This window comes from Triticum urartu, chromosome 5A (assembly GCF_056163025.1).
Source record: "Triticum urartu cultivar PI428250 chromosome 5A, HENAU_Tu73, whole genome shotgun sequence".
NCBI classification, from domain to species: Eukaryota; Viridiplantae; Streptophyta; class Magnoliopsida; order Poales; family Poaceae; genus Triticum; species Triticum urartu.
Genome location: NC_141877.1, coordinates 621,159,814 through 621,183,973, shown reverse-complemented (window position 1 = coordinate 621,183,973; position 24,160 = coordinate 621,159,814). Strand labels below are relative to the sequence as shown.

The 24,160-nt window shown below is 46.2% G+C and overlaps 2 protein-coding genes across 2 annotated transcripts; one reads left to right on the top strand and one right to left on the bottom strand.

The window, feature by feature from the left end:
* The first annotated feature begins 1,066 nt into the window (after nucleotides 1-1,066).
* LOC147973442 (putative methylenetetrahydrofolate reductase (NADH)) lies at nucleotides 1,067-13,211 on the top strand. The gene is made up of 5 exons (XM_087524684.1): nucleotides 1,067-1,143; nucleotides 3,874-3,931; nucleotides 4,050-4,230; nucleotides 4,865-5,196; nucleotides 13,128-13,211. The coding sequence occupies exons 1-5, from the start codon at nucleotides 1,067-1,069 to the stop codon at nucleotides 13,209-13,211; spliced, it is 732 nt and encodes a 243-aa protein (XP_087380810.1).
* On the bottom strand, nucleotides 10,975-12,309 carry LOC147973443 (uncharacterized). The gene is made up of 3 exons (XM_087525001.1): nucleotides 12,247-12,309; nucleotides 11,997-12,143; nucleotides 10,975-11,499 (listed from the first exon to the last, which is right to left on the bottom strand). Exons 1-3 carry the CDS (start codon nucleotides 12,307-12,309, stop codon nucleotides 10,975-10,977), a joined length of 735 nt encoding a protein of 244 aa, XP_087381127.1.
* Nucleotides 13,212-24,160: the final 10,949 nt, after the last annotated feature.

The following is a 24,160-nucleotide window of genomic DNA, read 5'->3' as shown; positions in this document are numbered from 1 at the left end:
TTGCATATTTTAAGCTTGGCTATTTCTTATTATCGATGTCACTGGATGCATTTCTATAGTAGTAAGAAAAATATATTGAAATAGACTTGGCAAGCATGCATTCCATCAATCCACAAACCACACCAAATGCTTCTTCATGAGATTTTATTTCCGCAAGGACACACACATTTTCAGGAAAAGAGATCCATTGCAACCTTTTCATGACTTGTGACAAGGAATGACTAAATTTGGTGACAAATTATGCACAGAAATAACATGAACAACTGTAAGGCTTTTTATTACCTTTTGTGACCATGCTGCATCCTGGTCCTCGTCCTTCATCCTTTCCTCTAATCTTGAAGAGTGGTGGCAGCAACGCACCAATGGTTTGCCCAAGGCATGAAAGCGCATGGGTGGTTAAGTCAGAAGTTAAACAAAATAGCTTATGATGAAGCACTACCTATTATGATCTTGCAAGTGCAGACGAAGCAATACATACATAGGTAGTCAAATTATAATTGCATCAATTAGAGTATAATCGTATCTAATTTTTAAATAGATGCAAGGCTTCAGTTTTGGTTACCCAAACTGAAATATTTAACTATACTGAATAATAAAACAAGCATACTTTAAAAAATGCTCCAAGATTTACTGCATGAAGCTGTCATTGCCCAACGTTAAAAAATAAGTTGTACCCATACATCTTCAAACAGTTTTTCTCCTTTAAAAATGCGATGATACACATTAGATGGGAGCAGTGAGCAGCTATATCCAAGCCACGACAAGAAAGAATCATCACACATCCATGGTGAAAACGGTAGAAGGTAATCTTCTTTCAATATAGCTGCATCGGCTGAGGGAACCACAAAAAAAACACGGAACGAACTCACGATTTATGAGTTAGGATTTGGACAAAACAAAGCGAAGAGAAGGACAGGCATCTAGAACCGAACGATATATAAGAAATCAACCGCATTATTGCCTCCATATCCTTCTCGCGTTGCTGATGCTGCCCCTCACGGCGTTGTAGCGGGGGAGAAAAACGGGTGGATGGCTACGGTTAGGACCTGGCCGCGGCGGCCCACCCATGGTTCGCCTGAGGAGACATGGTCAGAGGGGAATGATGGGGGCGGTGGCGGTGACGGCGGCAGCGGCGAGACGGAGGTTCGTGGATGAGCGAAGCAGAGAGATATGGGAATGAAGCGACCCCCTGCGCGCAGCCGCCGCCGAGACGAACAGACTCGTGGGGATTGGAATTGATTGGGGATAGGGGCTTTTTTTTCTGAGAGAGATAACGAAATCACTAATTAAGGGCATGTACAATGATGCTATCTTAGAAGTATCACGTAGAATAAATGATGAGATGAAAGAAAGAGAATTCATAAGAAAATGCTTGTCTTTTCTTATTTAAGATAAGACAAGAGATGATCTCCTAGCATAATATGTCTCATCACATTTTTAGGAATTGCTAGTTATTGAAGATAAGACTAAGAAATGATCCATTGTAGACATTTTTTTTGTCATCTCTAAAAAACATGTAAAACTTAAGATAAGACTATCCTATCAACCATTGTACATGCCCTAAGGAGTACTCGTTGCAAAGAACACTCCACTTTCCCAGGTTGCGACAGCCTGGGAGTTTTCTATTTTTTCGTAGATCTGTTTATTCAAAATATTTTATCTTTTAAACCGTGCGTCCAAATCTCAAAACGTTTTCATCATTGGATTCCTCGCGTCGAGATCGTCAAAACTAGATCATATGTTGATAGATTTTGACAAACTTTTTTTCATGAAAAAACCGGACGAAAAAAACCGAACCGGGAGCACGGTTTTTTCCCTTTCCCAAAGAGGCACGCCCGTGCCTCTCGCAAAATCACACCCGTGCCTCTTGTGGAAGCAAAACCGTGACTCTCGTGAAAGAAAAAAAACCAGAAAACACGTTTTTTTTCGTTTCCGAGAGGCACGACCGTGACTCTCGTGAAAGCACAACCGTGCCTCTCGCGAATGAAAAAAAAAACAGAAAACGCGTATTTTTTTCCTTTCTGAGAGGCACGGCCATGCCTCTCACGAAAGCACAACCATGCCTCTCGCAGAAGCAAAATCGTGACTCTCGCGAAAGAAAAAAAAACAGAAAACGCGTTTTGCTTTTCCCTTTCCGAGAGGCACGGCCGTGACTCTCGCGAAAGCACAACCGTGCCTCTCACGGAAACAAAATCGTGACTCTCACGAAAGAAAAACAAAACAGAAAACGTGTTTCTTTTTTCGTTTCCGAAAGGCACGGCCGTGATTCTCGCTAAAGCACAACCGTGTCTCTTGCGAAAAAAACCATGACTTTCGCGAAAGAAAAAAAAACACGTTTTTTCTGAAAAAATCAATTTTTTTTATCAAAAAACTAAGGAATACCGGGAGAAAACCAAAACGTCAAAAACCTCCGGAAAAAAACCGTTTAAAAAGCCAAAAACGCGTGCAAAAAAATAAAAATAATAAAATCCGGAGGGAGCGTCCAGAGCGCGACACGTGGCGAATGGATGAGAGCGCGCCAAATGGCGCTGATCGTTGCGAAGCTCCCGAAGAAGCGCTCGTTAACTAGTTGCTCCCGAAAGATAAACGATTCGGGAGTTTGCTGTTATTGGGCCTATGGGCGCCTTTGACTGTTGGGCCCGATTAAGGAGATAACTCCCAGGTCGGCCTGCGGAGCAGCTGCCCAGTTATCGTGGGCCGAGCAGGTCACGCGATTTGAGAGGTTAAGAAACGAGCACATGCAAGCGGTGAAACGACCCAGAGATCTGAACCGTGGATAAGTGTGATCGGACGGCCAAGAACTTCAAATCGTTGTGGGGAGCTGTATCTCGCCCCCTTTTACTGTTTCTTAATATCATCATCTCTTCGATGAACAAGTGCTCCTATACAACTAACAGTTGTATTAGGCTTGTTGGGGACATAAGAAACTACTTGTATTTGATTACAGTGTTCTTTGAGAGGATCACTCTCAACGTACACCTTCCGGGGATTGATAAATCTTAGGTCATCCATTTGAGAAAAAATTGTTGTTATCCTAAAATCATTAGTGCTTGGAGGCCCAATAGAGTACATGAATAGAAGTGCATAAGTAGACATCAGTAGACAATTTTCCAGCCACTGTAAGAACATTAGAAGAATGCTACTACCTGAATTCACTAGTGCACAAGATGCTAGCTAATCCGAATAAAATAAAAAGTCCAGCAGCGAAACGAGCACAGCCCACGTCTAATTGCCCAGATTGCAGCCCATAACCAAAACACGCAGTGCCCAGCCCACGCCTGCCCCCAATTTTTACCGATCGCCGCAGCCTGTTGCCCTGTTCGCTTCGCCCCTTCCCCCGCTCGCCTGCCGCCGTGCCAGTGCCCTAGTACGCGACTCATCACCGACCAGGGCGCCTCCTCGCCGCCTGCCGATTCCTTCCCATCTGCGGGCCGCCGCCTGTCCCGTTTCCCTGCTCCACACATCTACATCACACACACGGTCGGTCGATCGTCTGATGAGAAGATTTCTTGATCCATTTGCACTACTAGACTTGTTCCGCTGAGCTGTTTTTCTCCATGCGAGTATCCGAGCAGGGCTAGCAGACCGCAGGTTGGTTGGGCGGTGGGGCGATTCCAGAAACCCATCATGCCTGGCACTTCACGGCCACCAGGTAATTTCATCGTCTTGTTCTTTGAATTTGAAGCTTCATAATACTCTCAAATGGTTGGGTATTTAGTTAGTTCTTTATGTACAGATAGTAGTTCAGAATCAGTACAAATTGTAGTCTCGGTCTTCCATAAAGAAATACACTCTGTTTTTTAGAACCAATGCAAGTACGACTAAGGCAACGTAATTCAGTTGTTGGGCATTGGCTATTCTTTGCTTTCACAGCTCACACGGCCAAGACGAATGGGCTGTTCCACTGACATCTGTGCAAGACATTATTGAGGTAACCCTTGAGCTACGTACATGATACAGTAGCATATTATTGCCCATTTGCTCTGTATGGCATAAAAACAATTTCAAAGGCTTCACTGTTTTTGCTAACCTGTCTTTCTCACTTGCAGCGGTTCGTGAGATTCTGTCAAGGAAAACTTGAAAGCAGCCTATGGTCTGAGCTATGCGGTCTTCAACCCGCTGATACGAAGATAGTTGACGATCAGGTGGTGGACATCAACTTGAAGGGTTTCCTTACCATCAACAGCCAACCTGCTGTAAATGGAGAGAAATATGATTCTCCTAGTGTTGGTACGTTAAATCTACTTGTCTGTATGCTTGGTCTTCTCCTGGTACTACTGGGAGAGGTTTAAGTACAGGACTGTATTTTCAGACATAAAACCCTTTACCTATTGTACTACTTAAAATGCCACTAGTCCATGCATCAGCAAGTCTAGTCTCTGAATTTCTGATGCGAAAGTTGTTCAATTGTTTATGGTTCTATTCAACGCAGTGAAACCGATGCTCATTTGACGTGCAAAAATACAAGCCAATGCAGTGTGTTTGATACTCCCTCCGTCCGAAAAATCTTGTCCCAAGCTTGTCTCTCAAATGGATGTATCTAGCACTAATTTCGTTCTAGATACATCCATTTGAGAAACAAACTTTTTGGGACAGAGTGAGTATGCACTAATAATTTGCAGTCACACAGCACGAACCAGTATCTCAGCACATTATAGAGCTATGTCTATTTCGGTTATCAGCATACAAGCTAGTGCTACTCATATCAAACAGTCGCAAAGAACATGCCTCGCCGAACTCTAATAATCAAGTCTCTTCCGTGTGATAGCATTTTCCTTTTTCATCCATGTTTCAGTAATTTTTCTATAGCTCTGTGTGGTGTGTGCCTTAGTAAACCTACTTTATTGTCTGCTCTGTTCTGCAGGATGGGGCGGCCCAGGAGGCTACGTTTACCAGAAGGCCTACGTGGAATTCTTCTGCGCGAAGGAGAAGCCGGACCAACTCATCGAGAAGAGCAACGTGTTCCCTTCCCTCACGTACATCGCCGTGAACAAGGAAGGCGAGTCGTTCTCGAACATCCCTCCGAACGCTGTGAACGCTGTCACATGGGGAGTGTTCCCTGGCAAGGAGATCACCGAGGACAGCGTTGACCCGGCGAGCTTCATGGTCTGGAAAGATGAAGCGTTTGAGATCTGGTCCAAGGGATGGGCCTGCCACTTCCCTGAGGGCGACCCATCCAGGGAGTTGCTAGAGCAGGTACTTTCAGATCGCTCGTTGTTCTTTATTTGCGCTAGTAACAGGCTCAGAGAGACCTTTTGTGCAGATAAATGCTTTGCTTCTACTCCCGATATCTGAGTTATTTACCCAAAACCATCACACTTAGAGCTAGGGTAACCGGTCGGTACCACATTTAAGCCATGTCACAAAAAACCACCAACTCTGGGACTAATCGGTACCGCGGAGCACTGACTAGTCGTTTTAGCCGCGGAAACAGCGAAACCGACAGGTCGGGCCCACCTGTCGGGTCGACGTGGCGCGGGCTGACGGACGCCGTTAGACGGAGGGGGACGGCCGTTTCCGCGACCGTGTATTAGGTCACGCCCCTGCCGTTTCGTCCTCCAATCCCCGATTCAGTTTCCCTCCCGCGCGTTCCTCCCGCTCTGCTCATGGCGACCAGCTCCGGCGGCGGCTATGGCGGAGAAGGTCTCGACGGCTCCGGCGGCGGTGGTCATTCTTCCGGTGGCCGCCGCCCGCAATGCGACACCGTTGGCAAGTTGGGCCCCAACCCCGATGGCGATTCGCACTCGACGGCGGATTGGGGAAAAGCTGTCCTGCCGCCACCGTCGCAGCATGCGGAGGAGGCAGAGAAGGATGTTGCGGACGCGGAGAAGGCGTCGGCGGCGGCTGATTCGTTGGGGGAGGAAGTACCCCCCGGGCATCCATCTCCATCCAGGTAAATCTCAGTGCAAAAACCTAGGGTTAGGGTTCTAGCAATACTGCTTAGTTAGAGTACTCAGTTAGTTAGGATGCCTAGGGTTACTTCTAGCAATACTGCTTCGTTGGGGGAGGAAGCTCCTATGCCTAGATGAAGTTTTTTCTTTGTTTTTTTTCTGAATTACTAAATGTATCATAGTTTATTCTGCATTTGTTGGCTCTTGTGGCATAGATCTTATTGTTGTTACTTTGTTTTATATGTGAATATGTCATAGTTTTTATTGTGGCACTCAAAATGTTATGGTCATGAATTTGATTTGTGTTCTGTAGGCTTGAAAATGTTACTGAAAATGTCATGGTCATTAATATGTTTTAATATGTTTTGTGTTTTGTAGGCCTGAGGAGCCATGGTCATTATATTTTCAGTTTCCTTCTAAAGATGCTGCCAAAAAAATATGCCCTTGTGAAGATGTATGAGAGAGACATCACTTATGGCAGTTTGCTTAATGTGATGGTCAGAAATGGATATGGAAGTGATGACAGTATTTGCTACTTGAGGAAGGATTGCACAGGCTACAAGGGATTATTTTCGTCAGAAACAACACTAAAGTGGATGAGATGATAAAGCAGTTTAAAAACAGTCAGACACTGTTTGTATGTTAAAGAGCGGAAATTAGATATAAAGCAAGCACCAGTTAACAAAAGTGCAGAAGATGAAGAAGTGGACCCAGATGAAACAATTGAAGATTTAACAGTGGACCCACTAGTTGTATTTGCTGTTAATGAGTCAAGTGTTGTGCACAAAACAAACACTGATCATGTTGGCTCATCATATTTTCTTGGTACACAAGAAAGTGTGAACTATATGCCAATAAAATCAGTTCCTCCACCATGCCAGTTACTGCTTGGGACACAAGATCACCCAATTGAGCCAGAGATGGTAGATGCAGATGAGGAAAATAATGCATTGCAGCAGGTTAACACTCAAGTTAGTGTTAATTATGCAGATTTCCAGTTTGATACAGATGAGGAAGAGTATGCAGGAAATGAGGACACATCTGATGAAGATGATGACTCAGTATTTGATGAAGACTTTGTAGCTCATGAAGACCTCTCAGATGCAGATTCAGATTCCATGGACTATGAAGAAGATAATGTAGCTAGAGAAGAAGAACAGAGGAGGAAAGTGGACAGTGATCTGAAAGACACAATTGCTGACATTAAGAGGAAGAGAGCTCAATACATGAGCAGTACACATTGTGAAGGAGACACAGACCCTGAAGATTTATATGACATAGACTTGGAGGAAGAGGATGATGACTGTCAAGAGATAGCAGTTCCTGAGCCTGTTCAGAAGAAGATAAAGAGGCCTGGGCCTACTAGTAGGTCCCACTCTAGTGCTAACAGAAGCATGAATGAGGACTGATATCCATCTTCAGAAGAGGATGATACAGGCTTTGAAGCTGATGATGATGATGGCAATGAACCTATGTCTTTTATAATCCCCTCTGGTAGAAAGAGCAGAGCTAAGAAAAGACCACCTAGGGTCTGGTATGATGAGGGCAGGCTGCATCCAGAGCAGCAATTCCAGCTTAGGCTTTGTTTCAGAGATGTGTACCAGTTTAGAGAGGCTCTTGTGAATTTGCATGTGAAACAACTTAGAAGATACAAATATCACAGAAACTGCAGTGATAGGGTAATAGTGTGTTGTGATGGAGAGGGCTGTCAGTTCCACATGGTTGCAGCAAAGATCAGTAATGAGCCCACTTTCTGCATTAAGAAGATGGTATTGGAGCACACCTGTCCCACCCAATCTGACAAGACAAGGGTCAGCTCCAAGTGGCTTGGCAACAAAATGCTTGAAACTATTAGATCAGACCCCAACACTACTGTACCTGCTATAGTTGACAAGGTAAAGAGGCAGTTTGGTGTTGAGGTGCCCAAGATGATGGCATGGAGAGCAAAGAGGAAAGCAAAGGAGATTGTGCTTGGAGATCACAAGAGGCAATACAAGAGGCTGAGAGATTTTTTGAAGACTGTGAAGGCTACAAATCCTGGATCAAGATGCATTGTCAGTACTGTGAGTGGAAAAACAAGAGAAAACCCAACTGCAGGACCAAGGTTTCATGGTCTTTTTTCTGTTTGAATGCATGTGTTGAGGGATTTTTGAATGGATGCAGGCCATTCATAGGCCTAGATGGTTGTTTCATTAAGTTAACTAGTGGGGCACAAATACTAGCTGCTACTGGAAGGGATGCAAACAACAATATGTACCCCATAGCATTTGGAGTGGTTGGAGTTGAAGACACACCAAATTGGTCATGGTTTTTGACTCAACTCAAATATGCCCTAGGAGGGACTGAAGAGGGAAAATTTGGGAAGTACACATTCATGTCTGATAGACAGAAGGTGAGTTTATCTACATCGTCACTTGTCCCTAAAATAGTACTCTAATTAGTTCATTAATTTCTTTAATTAGTTATGCATTTAGTGTATTTAGTCTAATTAGTTCTGCATTTAGTGTATTTAGTTCATTAATTTGTTGAACACTTACCCTAGTTGGCATGTGTATAGTGGTCAAGGTAGCCTAGGGTGACCCTTATGGGCCACCATAGCCCAACCAACCTCCCACCTACCCTAGTTGGCATGTGTCGAGTGGTAACGCATCTTGTCGACACTTCGGTCAAGGTAGCCTAGGGTGACCCTTATGGGCCACCATAGCCCAACCAACCTCCCACCTACCCTAGTTGGCATGTGTCGAGTGGTAACGCATCTTGTCGATACTTTGGTCAAGATAGCCTAGGATGACCCTTATGGGCCACCATAGCCCAACCAACCTCCCACCTACCCTAGTTGGCATGTGTCGAGTGGTAACGCATCTTGTCGATACTAAATTGAATTAAATCAATGTAATATTAAATCAATATGATATTACTACAATAATTAAATTGAATCAAAATTTGTTTTGATAATTTATTTCATTTTAACAAATTCAAAATCCTTTGCAGGGTCTGTTGAATGCAGTCACAACAGTCTTTCCCAACTGCCCTCATAGGTACTGCTTGAGGCACATTTATGCCAACTTTCAGAGAGCAGGATTCAGAGGAGAAGACTTGAAGAAATGCATGGATGCAGCTGCATATGCTTACACTGAACATGACTTTCAGTTGGCAATGGAGAGCATGAAGGCTGATTGCAAGGCTGCTTGGGAGTGGATGTCAAGGATTCCTCCAAAAGCTTGGTCAAGACATGCAATGGATACTAACTACAAAACTGATCTGGTTGTCAATAACTTAAGTGAAGTTTTTAATGGGATCAAGGACAAACTTCAAAACTGATCTGCTTGGGAGTGAAGTTGTACCTGGCTAGTGATGTAAGGAACAAGCCAATTGTCACCATGATCAATAGGATCAAGGACAAACTTCTGGTAAGGTATCAGCAAAAGAGAGAGGGTGGACTAGTTTCAAGATGGGAAATTGCACCAACTTATGTTGAGAGGTTAGAGATGAACAAGAGATATGCAAGGGACTGCAAATCATTGATAGCTGGACCAGGTCTTTTCCAAGTGAGTAGTGGGGATAAGACCTACTTTGTTGACACTAATCTGAAAACATGTGGTTGTAAGAAGTGGGACATCTCTGGAATTCCTTGCAACCATGGTTGTTCTGCCATCTACAGGTCCAAACAACTACCAGAGGACCATGTAAATATTTTCTTCAAAAAGGCTATGTACTTGGAGTCATACAAGCCTATCGTTTACCCAGTTCCTGGTCCTGATTGTTGGGTGAAAACTGCAACTCCTGACATTGACCCACCTCAGTTCAAAGAAGACAAGAAGGGGCCAGCAGAAGAGAAAAGGAAGAAAGGCAGGTTTGAGCCTCCTCAAGCAAAGCAGACATCAAGAATGGCTACAATAACTTGTAGTAACTGCAAGTTGCAGGGCCACAAATACACAAGTTGTGCAAAGCCATTGAAGCCAGATCTGCAAATCAGGAAGAATAAACACATGGTATGTTATTTTTGACTTCCTTCTCTATCTCATCACTCATTAAGTATCACTGAAATTTATCCAACAAAAATAATTGCAGGAAAACAGGACAACCCCTGCATGGCAGCAAGGGGGAAGCTCAACATCTCATACAACAACTCCTAGGGGTGCAAGCTCTACATCTGCTTCAAGGGGATCTGCTGCTGCTGCTTCAAGGGGCAAATCTGCTAGAGCTGCTGCTACATCTGCTAGAGCTGCTGGTTCATCTTCTAGAGCTGCAAATTCTTCTCCTTCTGGTGCTGGTACTGCTGCTGCAAGGAGAGGTGCAAAAACAGGTGCAAGAAGCTTCAATCCTCCAAGAACTACTGCAGAAGCTTCAACTAGCCAGCCAACAGGAAATAGGCCGAAAAGGGCAAGATACATGAGCAAAAGGATGGAGGGGTACTTCTATGCCAGTGGGAACTACTGAGAGTTCTTGTTTGACTATGTATCCAAGTGCATGTGTGCTCCATCAGGCACTAGAGCACTTTATCTATGCCAACACTAAATTTGAACTTATGTAATGTTGTGTCGAACCTATGTGTGCCACTATGAAATACTGTTGTGTAATGTTATGCTAAACCTATGTATGGATCTTGGTTTTATGCTATGAGGAACTACTATCTATTATTCTTGTGTACTGCTATGTTGGCTTGCTTCAATCATCATGTACCTATCTACAATTATGTGCTTGCACTGCTACATTTACTCTGTACTGCTATGTTGTTTGCACTCCCTGATCATCACATTATGTGCATAATAATAATGAAAGTTCCTGGTATACTCATGCCATAAGTTACTAGTATTTCAAATTTTTCTGTGCACAATAATTTGACTATCACAGCAGTTTCACCTGGAGTGAAGTAAATATAATAGAGTACTCAATGTGATACAAGAGATAGCACTACAAATTAAGTTCAAATTCATGCCATAAGTTCAAAATCTAGACTTGCAGATAAACTGCATAATTCAGTACAAATTTAACCATTACAACAGTACAGTGCACTTCTAGTAGGGCTGATTATTCAGTGCAACAGAGCACAACTACACCAGTACAATGCCACATCACATAATTAAAATTCATCACAGATCTCCTTCAACTTCTTGATCTTGTCCTTGTAGCCATGCTTCTGTTTCAGCAAATCAGAGATGATGTACTCTAGCTTTTTCTTCTCTTCCTTTAGTTGGTCTCTCTCTGTGAGCACTTGGTCTCTCTCTACCACAAGCTTGTCCCTCTCCTTCTCCGCCTTTGCCCTGAGTAACTGATGTAGGTTTGTGCAACCATGGTCTGCCAGCTTCTTCTTCTCCATCTCCTCTTTCAGATCATTGAGAGCCAACCTAGTATTGCCCAGCTCAGTAATAGCATCCTCCTTGTCAGCCACCATTTTTGCAAAATCAAGTTTGAAAAATCTCAGCTCTTCTTCCATCTTCCTCTTTTCTCCAACTAATTTGTAATTCTGATCACCAAGCTGAACATTGTCTCTCACCTTGTCATTGATTTCTTTGTCATACATGCTCCACAATTCAGTTAGGCAGAACTGCATAGCCACTGACCACTCAGGGTCTATCCACTCCAGATAGTTGCACTTTAGTTCAGCCTATAATTCAGAAAAAAATATTGTCAATCATACTACACAAGAGAGCCTATCAAATTAATATGTGTTGTCAATAAGAAAGCCTATCAAATTGTGTTCATTTAAATGCACAAACAATTAAGAAAGCCTATCAAATTAATATGTGTTGTCAATAAGAAATTTTTGTCACTTTTAACAGCATATAAACTAAATATATGTTGTCATTAGTAAGTACAAAATTTAGTGCTGGCACTAACAATGTTGTACACTACTTAATTATTTGAGCAAATTACACTGCCATAGCATAATTTCCTACTGGCACTAACAATGTTGTACACTACTTAATTATTTGGAGCAAATTACACTGGCATAGCATAATTTACTACTGTAAGAGCATAATTAAATCCAACTGTGGGCAATGACAATTGTTCACACTAATAAGCAGAGCAAAATTTCCTTCTAGCATTTGAATGGAGCAAAAACTAACTAAGGTTAACTAAATACAGTACTAACCAACATACCTTCTCCTCAGCGCAAGCAAGAAAACGTCGGCCAGTTTCCGTAGATTCAAATGCTACTAGCCTGAGGCAAGGCTCGCGATGCAGACAGCGAGAGGAGAGCTCATGAGCAATGCCACTCCATTCATAACATGGGATAGTCCTAGGAAGCTTAAAACCAAAGAGATTGAAGAAATCAGCGACTTGGTAAGAAATCCCCAACTCAAGAACCCTAACCCTAACCCTAAATGTTGCAATCCCCAAATGAACGTACCTGGCTAGTCACTGACTCGTCGTCCGAAGAAGAAGAGCTTGACCCCTCGCTCCAGGAAACCATGGCGGACCGGCGGACGGCGGCGAGACGATGGTGGCGGCGGTGGCGGCGGTCGGCGAGGTCGAGACAGAGGGGTCGGATGTGCTCTGGTGCGGTCTGGTCCGACGAGCGACCCGCACGGCCCACTAATACACGGTCGCGGAAATGGCCGTCCCCCTCCGTCTAACGGCGTCCGTCAGCCCGCGCCATGTCGACCCGACAGGTGGGCCCGACCTGTCGGTTTCGCTGTTTCCGCGGCTAAAACGACCAGTTAGTGCTCCGCGGTACCGATTAGTCCCAGAGTTGGTGGTTTTTTGTGACATGGCTTAAATGTGGTACTGACCGGTTACCCTAGCCCCAAGTGTGGTGGTTTTGGGTAAATAACTCCCAATATCTAGCCAACGTTTATAATTCCTGATATCTCCCAGCTTTTGCTAACAAAGTTGTCTCTAGAATAGAGAAACACCTTTGAGCCAATTACCTATCAGATACGACAACTGTTTTAAGTTCCAAATGCTCTCTGGACCATAATTAACCTTTTCCATCTGGAGTTATCACATCTACCTAAGTTCCAGTGGCACTCCATATATTGGTATTTCTGATGAATTGATGCAAAGATAATGTCGATATCATAGCAAGTAATAATATATCGCTAGGGATTTCGCTGACATTGGACCATAATTAACCTTTTCCATATGGAGTTATCACATCTACCTAAGTTCTAGTGGCACTCCATATATTGGTATTTCTGATGAATTGCTGCAAAGATATTGTCGATATCATAGCAAGTAATAATATATCCCTAGGGATTTCACTGACATCTTGCTCCTCTTCACTTGCAGGTTCAGAAGAGCTACTACTTGGTTAATCTCATGAACAACAACTACATCCACGGGGACCTCTTTGCCGTGTTCAATGAGATCTAGTATCAATGATACCTTACAGTCTACTACAATTGACCACCTCCGCTAGAGTCCAGTGATATGATTCTCTGCGATTTGTTATCGATTTATCCAAACTGATTAATATGAATTAAGAAATTTCGATTGTGTGAATTATGAAAGCTTGGTTCATTCCTTGGGTTGTACATGTAGCACATAGAAATGAGGCATACACTTATGCTCCAACCAAGTAAGAGTTCTGGCGTGGCAATAATTTTAAACAAGCACTACTCAGCTGTGAAGGATCAAAGATGACTATGGAGGAGGGAAGGGGTTGAAAGACGACTACAAATTGTGATATTTTCTTAGTTTGATTGTAGGTGTGTATAGAACTATAAGTTACGTAGAATTGCAACAAAGGGAATACCATATATGATAAGCAATTTGCAATAATAAGATCCAGGAAAGTAATAACAAGAGTGGGCACAGGATGATGTATCTGTTGGCCCGAACTACTAGTGGTGTACTGATCTATACGGAGGATAGACCAAAGCACTGCAACTAGTGCAGTCTATAATGCACACACACAAGCACCGGAGCGGAGTACTGGAGTCTGATTCCCTTGTATTGAACGGAATGGAGTGGAATGCTATAACCGGGTGGAGTGCAGCTCCTTATATACTGCTTACAAATCGACTATGGGTTAAAATATCTCTACTAGCTGCCCACCTCATCTCATACGTGTACTAGACTTGAAACTACTACTAGTTACTACCTAGCTTGCCTTAATTGGTAAGCCACGCAAGTGTTGCCGACTTGCCGACCTGCCGAATTTACTACCTTGCTAAGTAACAACTACTGCTGCTGCCGACATGAAACCATGAATGCATCTGTGTAAATGCTGCTGACCAAGGTTGACTCAACATTCTCCCCCTCAACCTTGTCAAAGCAGCTTGCTGTCTATGATCCCGACTTTGTCACGCAGATCCTGGAACCGGACGCGGCCAAGTGCCTTTGTCAATATGTCCGCCTTCTGCTCACCAGTCCCGATGAACTCCACGATCACCGTGCCTTTCTCGACGCAGTCACGTATGAAGTGATAGCGGAGATCGATGTGCTTGCTGCGGTCGTGAAGCACTGGATTCTTGCAAAGGGAAATCGCCGACTTGTTGTCGACGAAGATGAGCGCAGGGGCGGTGTCCTGATTCAGCATCTCGCCGAGAAGGCGAGCAAGCCAAATGCCTTGACATGCCGATGTAGCTGCCGCGATGTACTCCGCCTCGCACGAAGATACGGCGACAACCTTCTGCCTCATCGATTGCCAGCTGACGGGACTATTCCCGAGAAGGAATAGTATGCCCGAGGTGCTCTTCCGGGAGTCCACGTCACCAGCGTGGTCGGAGTCGCTGTACCCGACCAAGCTCTCGCCATCACCACGACGATACACGCATCCATACGTGAGCGTTCCCGCGATGTATCGGAGCAGGTGCTTGACGGCAGCGAGGTGATCACTTGCCGGAGCTTCCATGAACCTACTCAGGTATCCGACAATGAACGTAATGTCCGGTCGGGTGTGCACGAGGTACCTAAGACTCCCGATGATGCTACGGTAGAGTGTGGCATCCACCGCCTTCTCGGGGCTATCCTTGCTGAGCTTCAACCGTGCCTCCATTGGAGCGTGCACGGCATGGCAGTCCTTCATGCCTGCTCGCTCGAGCATCTTGGTGGCGTAGGCCGTCTGCGTGATCGTGATGCGACCACCCTCCTGGTTCACCTCCAGCCTGAGGTAGTACCGGAGCAGCCCAAGGTCGCTCATGCTGAAGAGACGATGCATCTCTCCCTTGAAGCGTTGAACCTCTTCAGGCTCTGCCCCGGCGATGACCAGGTCATCGACGTAGATGCCGACGATGAGCAGCATGTTCGCGGTGCCACGTGACTACACGCCATGCTCAGAAGTGCTCCGTGAGAACCCAAGAGATGCGAGGCTTGCATCGAGCTTGGTGTTCCACGCCCTTGGGGCTTGCCGGAGACCATACATGGCCTTGTGTAGCCTGTAGACACCCTGCTCGTGGTTCTTGGCAACGAACCCTGGTGGCTGGGAGACGTACACCTCCTTGTTAAGTTCGCCGTTCAGAAATGCCGACTTGACGTCCATGTGGTGTACCTCCCAACCATGGTGAGCAGCCACGGCAAGGATGAGCCGCACGTACTCCAGCCTTGCCACCGGAGCGAAGACTTCCTCGAAGTCCACTCCCTCACGCTGCACGTAGCCCTTTGCGACGAGGCGTGCCTTGTTCTTGACAATGACGCAGTGCTCGTCCTTCTTGACTTTGAACACCCACTTGAGCCCGATGGCTCGGTGCCCAGCAGGCAGTGTGGTGAGTGTCCAAGTGGCGTTGTCGTTGATCAACGCCAGCTCGTCCAGCATCGCATGGCGCCAGCAATCCTCTTGCTCGGCCTCTGCGAACGTGGTCGGCTCATCCCCTTCCTCGGGCTATTGCGGTGTTGCCGCAGCCTCGTCGAGGAGATCCCACATGCGCCGAAACCTATGGGGGGCGCCAACGCTGTCGTCGGCGTCGAACAACTCTGACCTCGCCGTTGGCGGGGTTGCGAACTGCCTCCCAGGACCCACCTTGCTTGACGTCGGGGTGTCCAGGGACACCGTACCCGGGACGGGGTTCTCGGGGTTGCGGTTCCCGGATCCACACATCCCGGGCTTCCCGGGGTGGAACTTCCCGGGGTCTTGCTTCCCGGGGTCCTAGAGTACATCGGGTACTCCACGGTGAAGGAGCTGCTTGCCGGGGCCTCCCCCGACGCCTCCCAAGTCCATCGCGCGTCTTCGTCGAAGATGACGTCGCGCGAGACATGCACACGCTTTGAGACGGGGTCGTACATCTTGTACGCCTTAGAGCCCGTCTCGTAGCCCATGAACACCATTGGGGTGCTCCTGTCGTCGAGCTTCTTGAGCTGTGGGCACGCCGTCTTGACATGCCCGACGCAGCCAAAGGTACGGAGGAAGCGTACATCGGGCTTCCTTCCATACCACGCCTCATAAGGCGTCTTGCCATCGACGCTCCATGTGAAGGAGCGGTTGAGGATGAATACAGCCGTGAGCACGGCCTCCCCCCAATACGTGCTCGGCACCTGCTTTGCCTTGAGCATGCAGCGTGCCATCCCGAGCACCGTCTGGTTCCTCCGCTCGACGACGCCATTCTGCTGCGGCGAGTAAGGGGCTGTGAGGTGACGTTGCACCCCTTTCTCGTCGCAGTGCTTGTAGAACATGGCCGACGTGAACTCGCCGCCACGGTTCGTGCGCAGCACGCGCAACTTGTGGCCACACTCGACCTCAGCTGCCGCTTGCTGCCTGACGATGGCTCGCTCCGCCTCATCCTTGGAGGCGAGGAGCAGCACCCACATGAACCTGCTATAGTCGTCGACGAGCAGCACGATGTAGCGACGCCCTCCTGGCATTGCCGGGGTGATTGGTGAAGGAAATATGCCCTAGAGGCAATAATAAAGTTATTATTTATTTCCTTATATCATGATAAATGTTTATTATTCATGCTAGAATTGTATTAATCGGAAACATAATACATGTGTGAATACATAGACAAACAAAGTGTCACTAGTATGCATCTACTTAACTAGCTCGTTGATCAAAGATGGTTATGTTTCCTAACTATAGACATGAGTTTTCATTTGATTAACGGGATCACATCATTAGGAGAATGATGTGATTGACTTGACCCATTCCGTTAGCTTAGCACTTGATCGTTTAGTTTGTTGCTATTGCTTTCTTCATGACTTATACATGTTCCATGACTATGAGATTATGTAACTCCCGTTTACCGGAGGAACACTTTGTGTGCCACCAAACGTCACAACGTAATTGGGTGATTATAAAGGTGCTCTACAGGTGTCTCTGAAGGTACTTGTTGGGTTGGCGTATTTCGAGATTAGGATTTGTCACTCTGATTGTCGGAGAGGTATCTCTGGGCCCACTCGGTAATGCACATCACTATAAGCCTTGCAAGCATTGCAACTAATGAGTTAGTTGCGGGATGATGTGTTACGGGACGAGTAAAGAGACTTGCCGGTAACGAGATTGAACTAGGTATTGAGATACTGACAATCGAATCTCGGGCAAGTAACATACCGATGACAAAGAGAACAACGTATGTTGTTATGCGGTTTGACCGATAAAGATCTTCGTAGAATATGTAGGAGCCAATATGAGCATCCAGGTTCCGCTATTGGTTATTGACCGGAGACGTGTCTCGGTCATGTCTACATAGTTCTCGAACCCGTAGGGTCCGCACGCTTAAAGTTCGATGACGATTATATTATGAGTTTATGTGTTTTGATGTACCGAAGGAGTTCGGAGTCCCAGATGAGATCGGGACATGACGAGGAGTCTCGAAATGGTCAAGACGTAAAGATCGATATATTGGACGACTATATTCGGACATTGGAAAGGTTCCGAGTGATTCGGGTATTTTCGGGAGTACCGGGGAGTTACGGGAATTCGTATTGGGCCTTAATGGGCCATACGGGAAAGGAGAGAAAGGCCTCAAAGGATGGCCGCACCCCTCCCCATGGGCTGGTCCGAATTGGACTAGGGAGGGGGGCGCCCCCTTCCTTCTCCTTTTCCCTTCCCTTTCCTTCCCTCCTACTCCTACTACTTGGAAGGGCTCCTAGTTCTACTAGGAAAGGGGGAATCCTACTCACGCTGGGAGTAGGACTCCACTAGGGCGCGCCATAGAGAGGGCCAGCCCTCCCCCTCCTCTACTCCTTTATATACGGGGGCAGGGGCACCCCAAAGACACAACAATTGATCTCTTGATCTCTTAGCCGTGTGCGGTGCCCCCCTCCATCATAATCCACCTCGATCATATCGTAGCGGTACTTAGGCGAAGCCCTGCGTCGGTAGAACATCATCATTGTCACCACGCCGTCTGTAACGCCCTTGATGCGGCTATATCTCCTACGTGTCGAAACACGACTTAGAGGCATAACCGCATTGAAAGCAATGTCGCAAGTAAGGTATTCTTCACAACAACCCATGTAAATATATAAAAGGGGAAAGGATACATAGTTGGCTTACACTCGCCACGTCACACAAATACATGAATAAAATTACAATCATCCAATACACTCATGGTCCGACTACGGTACCAAAATAAAAGATCATCCAACATGCGACACGGTCCCCGATCGCCCCAACTGGGCACCACTACTGATCATCTGGGAAAGACACATAGTAACGGCGAGAGTCTTCATCGAACTCCCACTTGAGCTCAAGCGCATCGTCTGGAACGGTATCATCGGTCCCTGCATCTGGTTTTGGAAGTAAACTGTGAGTCATGGGGACTCAGCAATCTCGCACCCTCGCGATCAAGACTATTTAAGCTTATAGGTAAAGGCAAGGTAATATGTGGAGCTGCAGCAAGCGACTAGCATATAGGGTGGCTAACCTATTCGCAAAAGAGAGCGAGAAGAGAAGTCAAAGCACGGACGAAGAACTATGATCAAGAAGTGATCCTATAACAACCTACGTCAAGCATTACTCCAACACCGTGTTCACTTCCCAGACTCCGCCGAGAAGAGACCATCACGGTTACACATGCGGTTGATTCATTTTAATTAAGTTAAGTTTCATGTTATCTACAACCGGACATTAACAAATTCCCATCTGCCCATAGCCGCGAGCACGGCTTTCGAAAGTTCAAAACCCTGCAGGGGAGTCCCAACTTAGCCCATCACAAGCTCTCACGGTCAACGAAGGATATTCCTTCTAGCGGGAAGACCCGATCAGGCTCGGAATCCCGGTTACAAGACATCCTCGACAATGGTAAAACAAGTCCAGCAACACCGCCCGAATGTGCCGACAAATCCCGATAGGAGCTGCACATATCTCGTTCTCAGGGCACACTCAGATTGTCCAAACTTCCGGTAGGCCAGCCCAGAGTTGCCCCTGGTGGCCACCGGCGGCTGACGAGGTGGACCAACACTTAGAGGAGCACTGGCCCGGGGGGGTTTAAATAAAGATGACCCTCGGGCTCCGGAAACCCAAGGGAAAAAGAGGCTAGGTGGCAAATGGTAAAACCAAGGTTGGGCATTACTGGAGGAGTTTTATTCAAGGCGAACTGTCAAGGGGTTCCCATTATAACCCAACCGCGTAAGGAACGCAAAATCCGGGAACATAACACCGATATGACGGAAACTAGGGTGGCAAGAGTGGAACAAAACACTAGGCAAAAGGCCGAGCCTTCCACCCTATACCAAGTATATAGGTGCATTAATATAACAAGATAATATGGTGATAACCCAACAATAAACAATGTTCCAACAAGGAACGATCTCTAATCTTCACCTGCAGCTAGCAACGCTATAAGAGGGGCTGAGCAAAGCGGTAACATAGCCAATCAATAGTTTGCTAGGACATGGTGGGTTAGAGGTTTGACATGGCAATTTGGGAGGCATGATAAGCAAGTGGTAGGTATCGTAGCATAGGCATAGCAAAATAGCGAGCATCTAGCAAGCAAAGATAGAAGTGATTTCGAGGGTATGATCATCTTGCCTACAAAGTTGTCAGAGTTGACTTGATCCTCGTAAGCGAACTCAACGGGCTCCTCGTTAGCGAACTCGTCTCCCGGCTCTACCCAAACAAGCAAAAGGAACACAATCAACCACGTGCAATGCTCAAACAACATGATGCGAACATGGTATGCTATGCAGGATGCGATATGTGATGCATATGCAAGATTTGACAAGGAATGATTGAACCTGGCCTCAACTTGGAAATACAAGAGTTCCAGTGGAAAGGTAAGGTGATTTCGCTTGAAATCGATATAAAGATCACCGGAATCGGATGCACAGTTTGGAAATGGCAAGCAAAACAAATATGGCATCGGTCTGCGATAATCAGCAAGTAGCCATCTAAATGCATCAAGATAAATAAGCTACAGAACTCAAACATGACAACAAAATACATGGAAGGGATCCACTCATGATGCTTGACAAACAATGAACAGTGAGCTACGGCTAATTCATCCATTAACAGGTTCAAACAAGCATGGAAAAAATGCAAATGGTAACAGGTTTCAGACTTAGTGAAATTAACACAAGTCTGGAATTTATCATCAGAAAGCACACTTTAGAGCATGAAAACTACATGCTACAGGAACTTAACATGGCAAATCAAGGCATTACATGAAGCTACTCAAAGCACTTAACAAAAGTCCCTTAGTGAACTTGAGCCAAAAGGGATCAGAAAGTACAATTGCAAGCATGTGAACATGGCAAAAACATAAACAGATCTCAGACTTAGTGAATAACTGGACATGCAAATCAGTTAACGAGTAGGCATGTTTACGAGCTCAATGCACTCACTACAGAGCATGGCATGAAAATCTAAGCATACAACCATCAAGATTACATGGCATAGAAGCTAGAAATGGCAAGAACAACTTCATAGCATGCACGGATCAATAGCAACATCCTCGGCAAAATCGCTAACAAGTCAACAATCTGCCAGGATTCACGATATAGCAAAAGTAGAGCTCGATTGACTCAAGCTAGGGTGCTCCATAAATGCAAACAAAGAGATGGATGGATAGAGCACCACAATGTTAACAAATCATCCTTACTGATCATCCTCAAAAGAGGCACGGATCACTAGGAAACAACATGAACATATGGCATAATGACAAAATCAGAACAAGGACTTGGTGAAATTCTAAGTCCCTGAAATCAGCATACCGATTACGCTACTTTGCAAGCTTGTGCTAGTCACCTCACAAATCACAAAAATACATGGTAAGCACGTCTGTAAAGATGGCATGGCATATAACAAAACTCATGTAGAGCTCAGGAGCATATCATGCACACATTAATCATGGCAAAAATGACAAATAGCTATTTGATGAAACAGATCTGCCAAGTTTATCACATAGCCCTCTTCCAACAGCATTTCGGGCATCAAGATAAGCTCAAATGAAAATGATGCAATGAGATGAAATGATGTACTCTTTGAGACGAACATTTTGATATGCTACACGCGCAAATCGGAGCTACGGATGCAGAGATACGACATGCCAAAGTTTGCAAAATAATTAGGGTTTCAGGGGTGAAAAGGTTAACCGAGATCTAGATCTGAGATCTACTGTAGCACGAGCACTGTAGCAGCACGGATGCCGAGGTTCGCCGGGGACGAAGAATGCGGCGACCGGAGTAGCGAGGGACACCGGAGTTGGGGGCGTCGCCGACGACCTCCTGCGGCGGCGCGGCGAGGCGGCGACCCGGGGCGGTGAAGAGGCGACGGCGGCGGAGGAGAACGGCGTTGGAAGGGCGGCGCGCGGTGGCGGGGAAGCTCGCCTGCGAGACAGTGGCAATGGCGCGCGGTGGCCGGCGTGCTGCCCCGCGGCGGAGGAGAGAGCACGGGGGCGGCGGGGAAGGCAGATGGGCCGCGGGGGCCTCCCGCGGGCCGAGCGGGTTGGGCGGCGGCGCGGCGAAGTGGGGCTCTCGCGCGCCACGTGTCAGCTTCTGGTTGTGATGGCAGCGATGTCCGGCGCGCCCGGACGTTGTCCGGCGCGCTGCGGGGAAAATTATCTAGGGTTAGGGGGAAGGAGACCCGTGATTTCGGAAGGGGATCTATTTATAGGCATAGAGGGAGCTAGGAAGCTCCAAATGGAGTGCGGTTTGCGGCCACGCGATCGTGATCGAACGCTCTAGACGATGGGAGAGGTTTTGGTGGGTTTTTGGGCCAAATTGGAAGGGGGTTGGGATGCAACACACACGAGTCCTTTTCGGTCCCTCGGTTAATCGTTGGAGTATCAAACGAAGTTCAAATGGCACGAAACTTGACAGGCGGTCTACCGGTAGTAAACCAAGACCGCATGGCAAGTCTCGGTCCAATCCGGAAATGTTTAACTCCCACACACGAAAAGAGGTAGAAAGGGGCACCAGAGGAGATAGGAGCGCCGGAATGCAAAACGGACAACGGGGAAAAAGCTCGGATGCATGAGACGAACACGTATGCAAATGCAATGCACATGATGACATGCATGAGATGCATGACAAAGGCAACAACATACGGAGACAAAAACCCGAACCCGAGGTAAATAAAATAACTTAGGACGGAAACGACAATAGTTGGAGTACAGATAAGGTAAATTACATCCGGGGTGTTACACTATCATGTTGACAAAACTCTCCCTCAACACTCGGCTGGATCGGAGTTTGAGGGACGTCATCGAGTTGAACGTGTGCAGAACTCGGAGGTGCCGTGCGTTCGGTACTTGATCGGTCGGATCGTGAAGACATACGACTACATCAACCGCGTTGTGCTGACGCTTCTGCTTTCAGTCTACGAGGGTACGTGGACAACACTCTCCCCTCTCGTTACTATGCATCACCATGATCTTGCGTGTGCGTAGGATTTTTTTTGAAATTACTACGTTCCCCAACAGTGGCATCCGAGCCAGGTTTTATGCGTTGATGTAATATGCACGAGTAGAACACAAGTGAGTTGTGGGCGATATAAGTCATACTGCTTACCAGCATGTCACACTTTGGTTTGGCGGTATTGTTGGATGAAGCGGCCCGGACCGACATTACGCGTACGCTTATGCGAGACTGGTTTTACCGCCGTGCTATGCACACAGGTGACTAGCGGGTGTCAGTTTCTCCAACTTTAGTTGAACCGAGTGTGGCTACGCCCCGTCCTTGAGAAGGTTAAAACAACACTAACTTGACAAACTATCATTGTGGTTTTGATGCGTAGGTAAGAACGGTTCTTGCTCAGCCCGTAGCAGCCACGTAAAACTTGCAACAACAAAGTAGAGGACGTCTAACTTGTTTTTGCAGGGCATGTTGTGATGCGATATGGTCAAGACGTGATGAGATATAAGTTGTTGTATAAGATGATCATGTTTTGTTGAAGTTATCGGCAACTGGCAGAAGCCTTATGGTTTTATCTTTATTGCATAAGATGCAAGCGCCAAATAATTGCTTTACTTTATCGCTATGCGATAGCAATAGTTGCAAGAGAAATAGTTGGCGAGACGACCATGTGACGACACATTGATATAGATCAAGATGATGGAGATCATGGTGTCATGCCGGTGACGATGGAAATCATGACGATGCTTTGGAGATGGAGATCAAAGGCACAAGATGATGGTGGCCATATCATGTCACATATTTTGATTGCATGTGATGTTTATCTTTTATACATCTTATTTTGCTTTGATTGACGATAGCATTATAAGATGATCTCTCACTAAATTTCAAGATAAAAGTGTTCTCCCTGAGTATGCACCGTTGCCAAAGTTCGTCGTGCCCAGACACCACGTGATGATCGGGTGTGATAAGCTCTACGTCCATCTACAACGGATGCAAGCCAGTTTTGCACACGCAGAAATACTCGGGTTAAACTTGACGAGCCTAGCATATGCAGATATCGCCTCGGAACACTGGAGACCGAAAGGTCGAGCGTGAATCATATAATAGATATGATCAACATAATGATGTTCACCATTGAAAACTACTCCATTTCACGTGATGATCGGTTATTGTCGTGGAATTGTCACGGCAGATGTCCTCATGAAAGGACTTAGTCGCGAGGCCAACGCATCTATGTGGTAGCTTGAAGGGGTTGAGCAGAATCGAGAGATGCAACACGCAAGACAAGGATTTAGACAGCTTCGGGCCCCGGGAAACATCATCCGGTAATAACCCTACATGTTGTTTGTGGCTAGATCTCATTATACTCATGAGAGAGTCGCCGGTAAGCCGGTTCTTTATGTCTAGCCCTAGAGATTATTTTCTTCTTCCCCCTGTCCCTCTTTGGGGAGCCCTGCCCCTCCTTATATAAGTTAGAGGGGCGGGTTACATGTGGAGTCCTAGTAGGACTAGGATTAGTCTATCTTCTCTTACAAGTTGATTACAAGTCCGGGTCTTGCTTCCTCGTAAAGGAGATATTCCTCACGCCT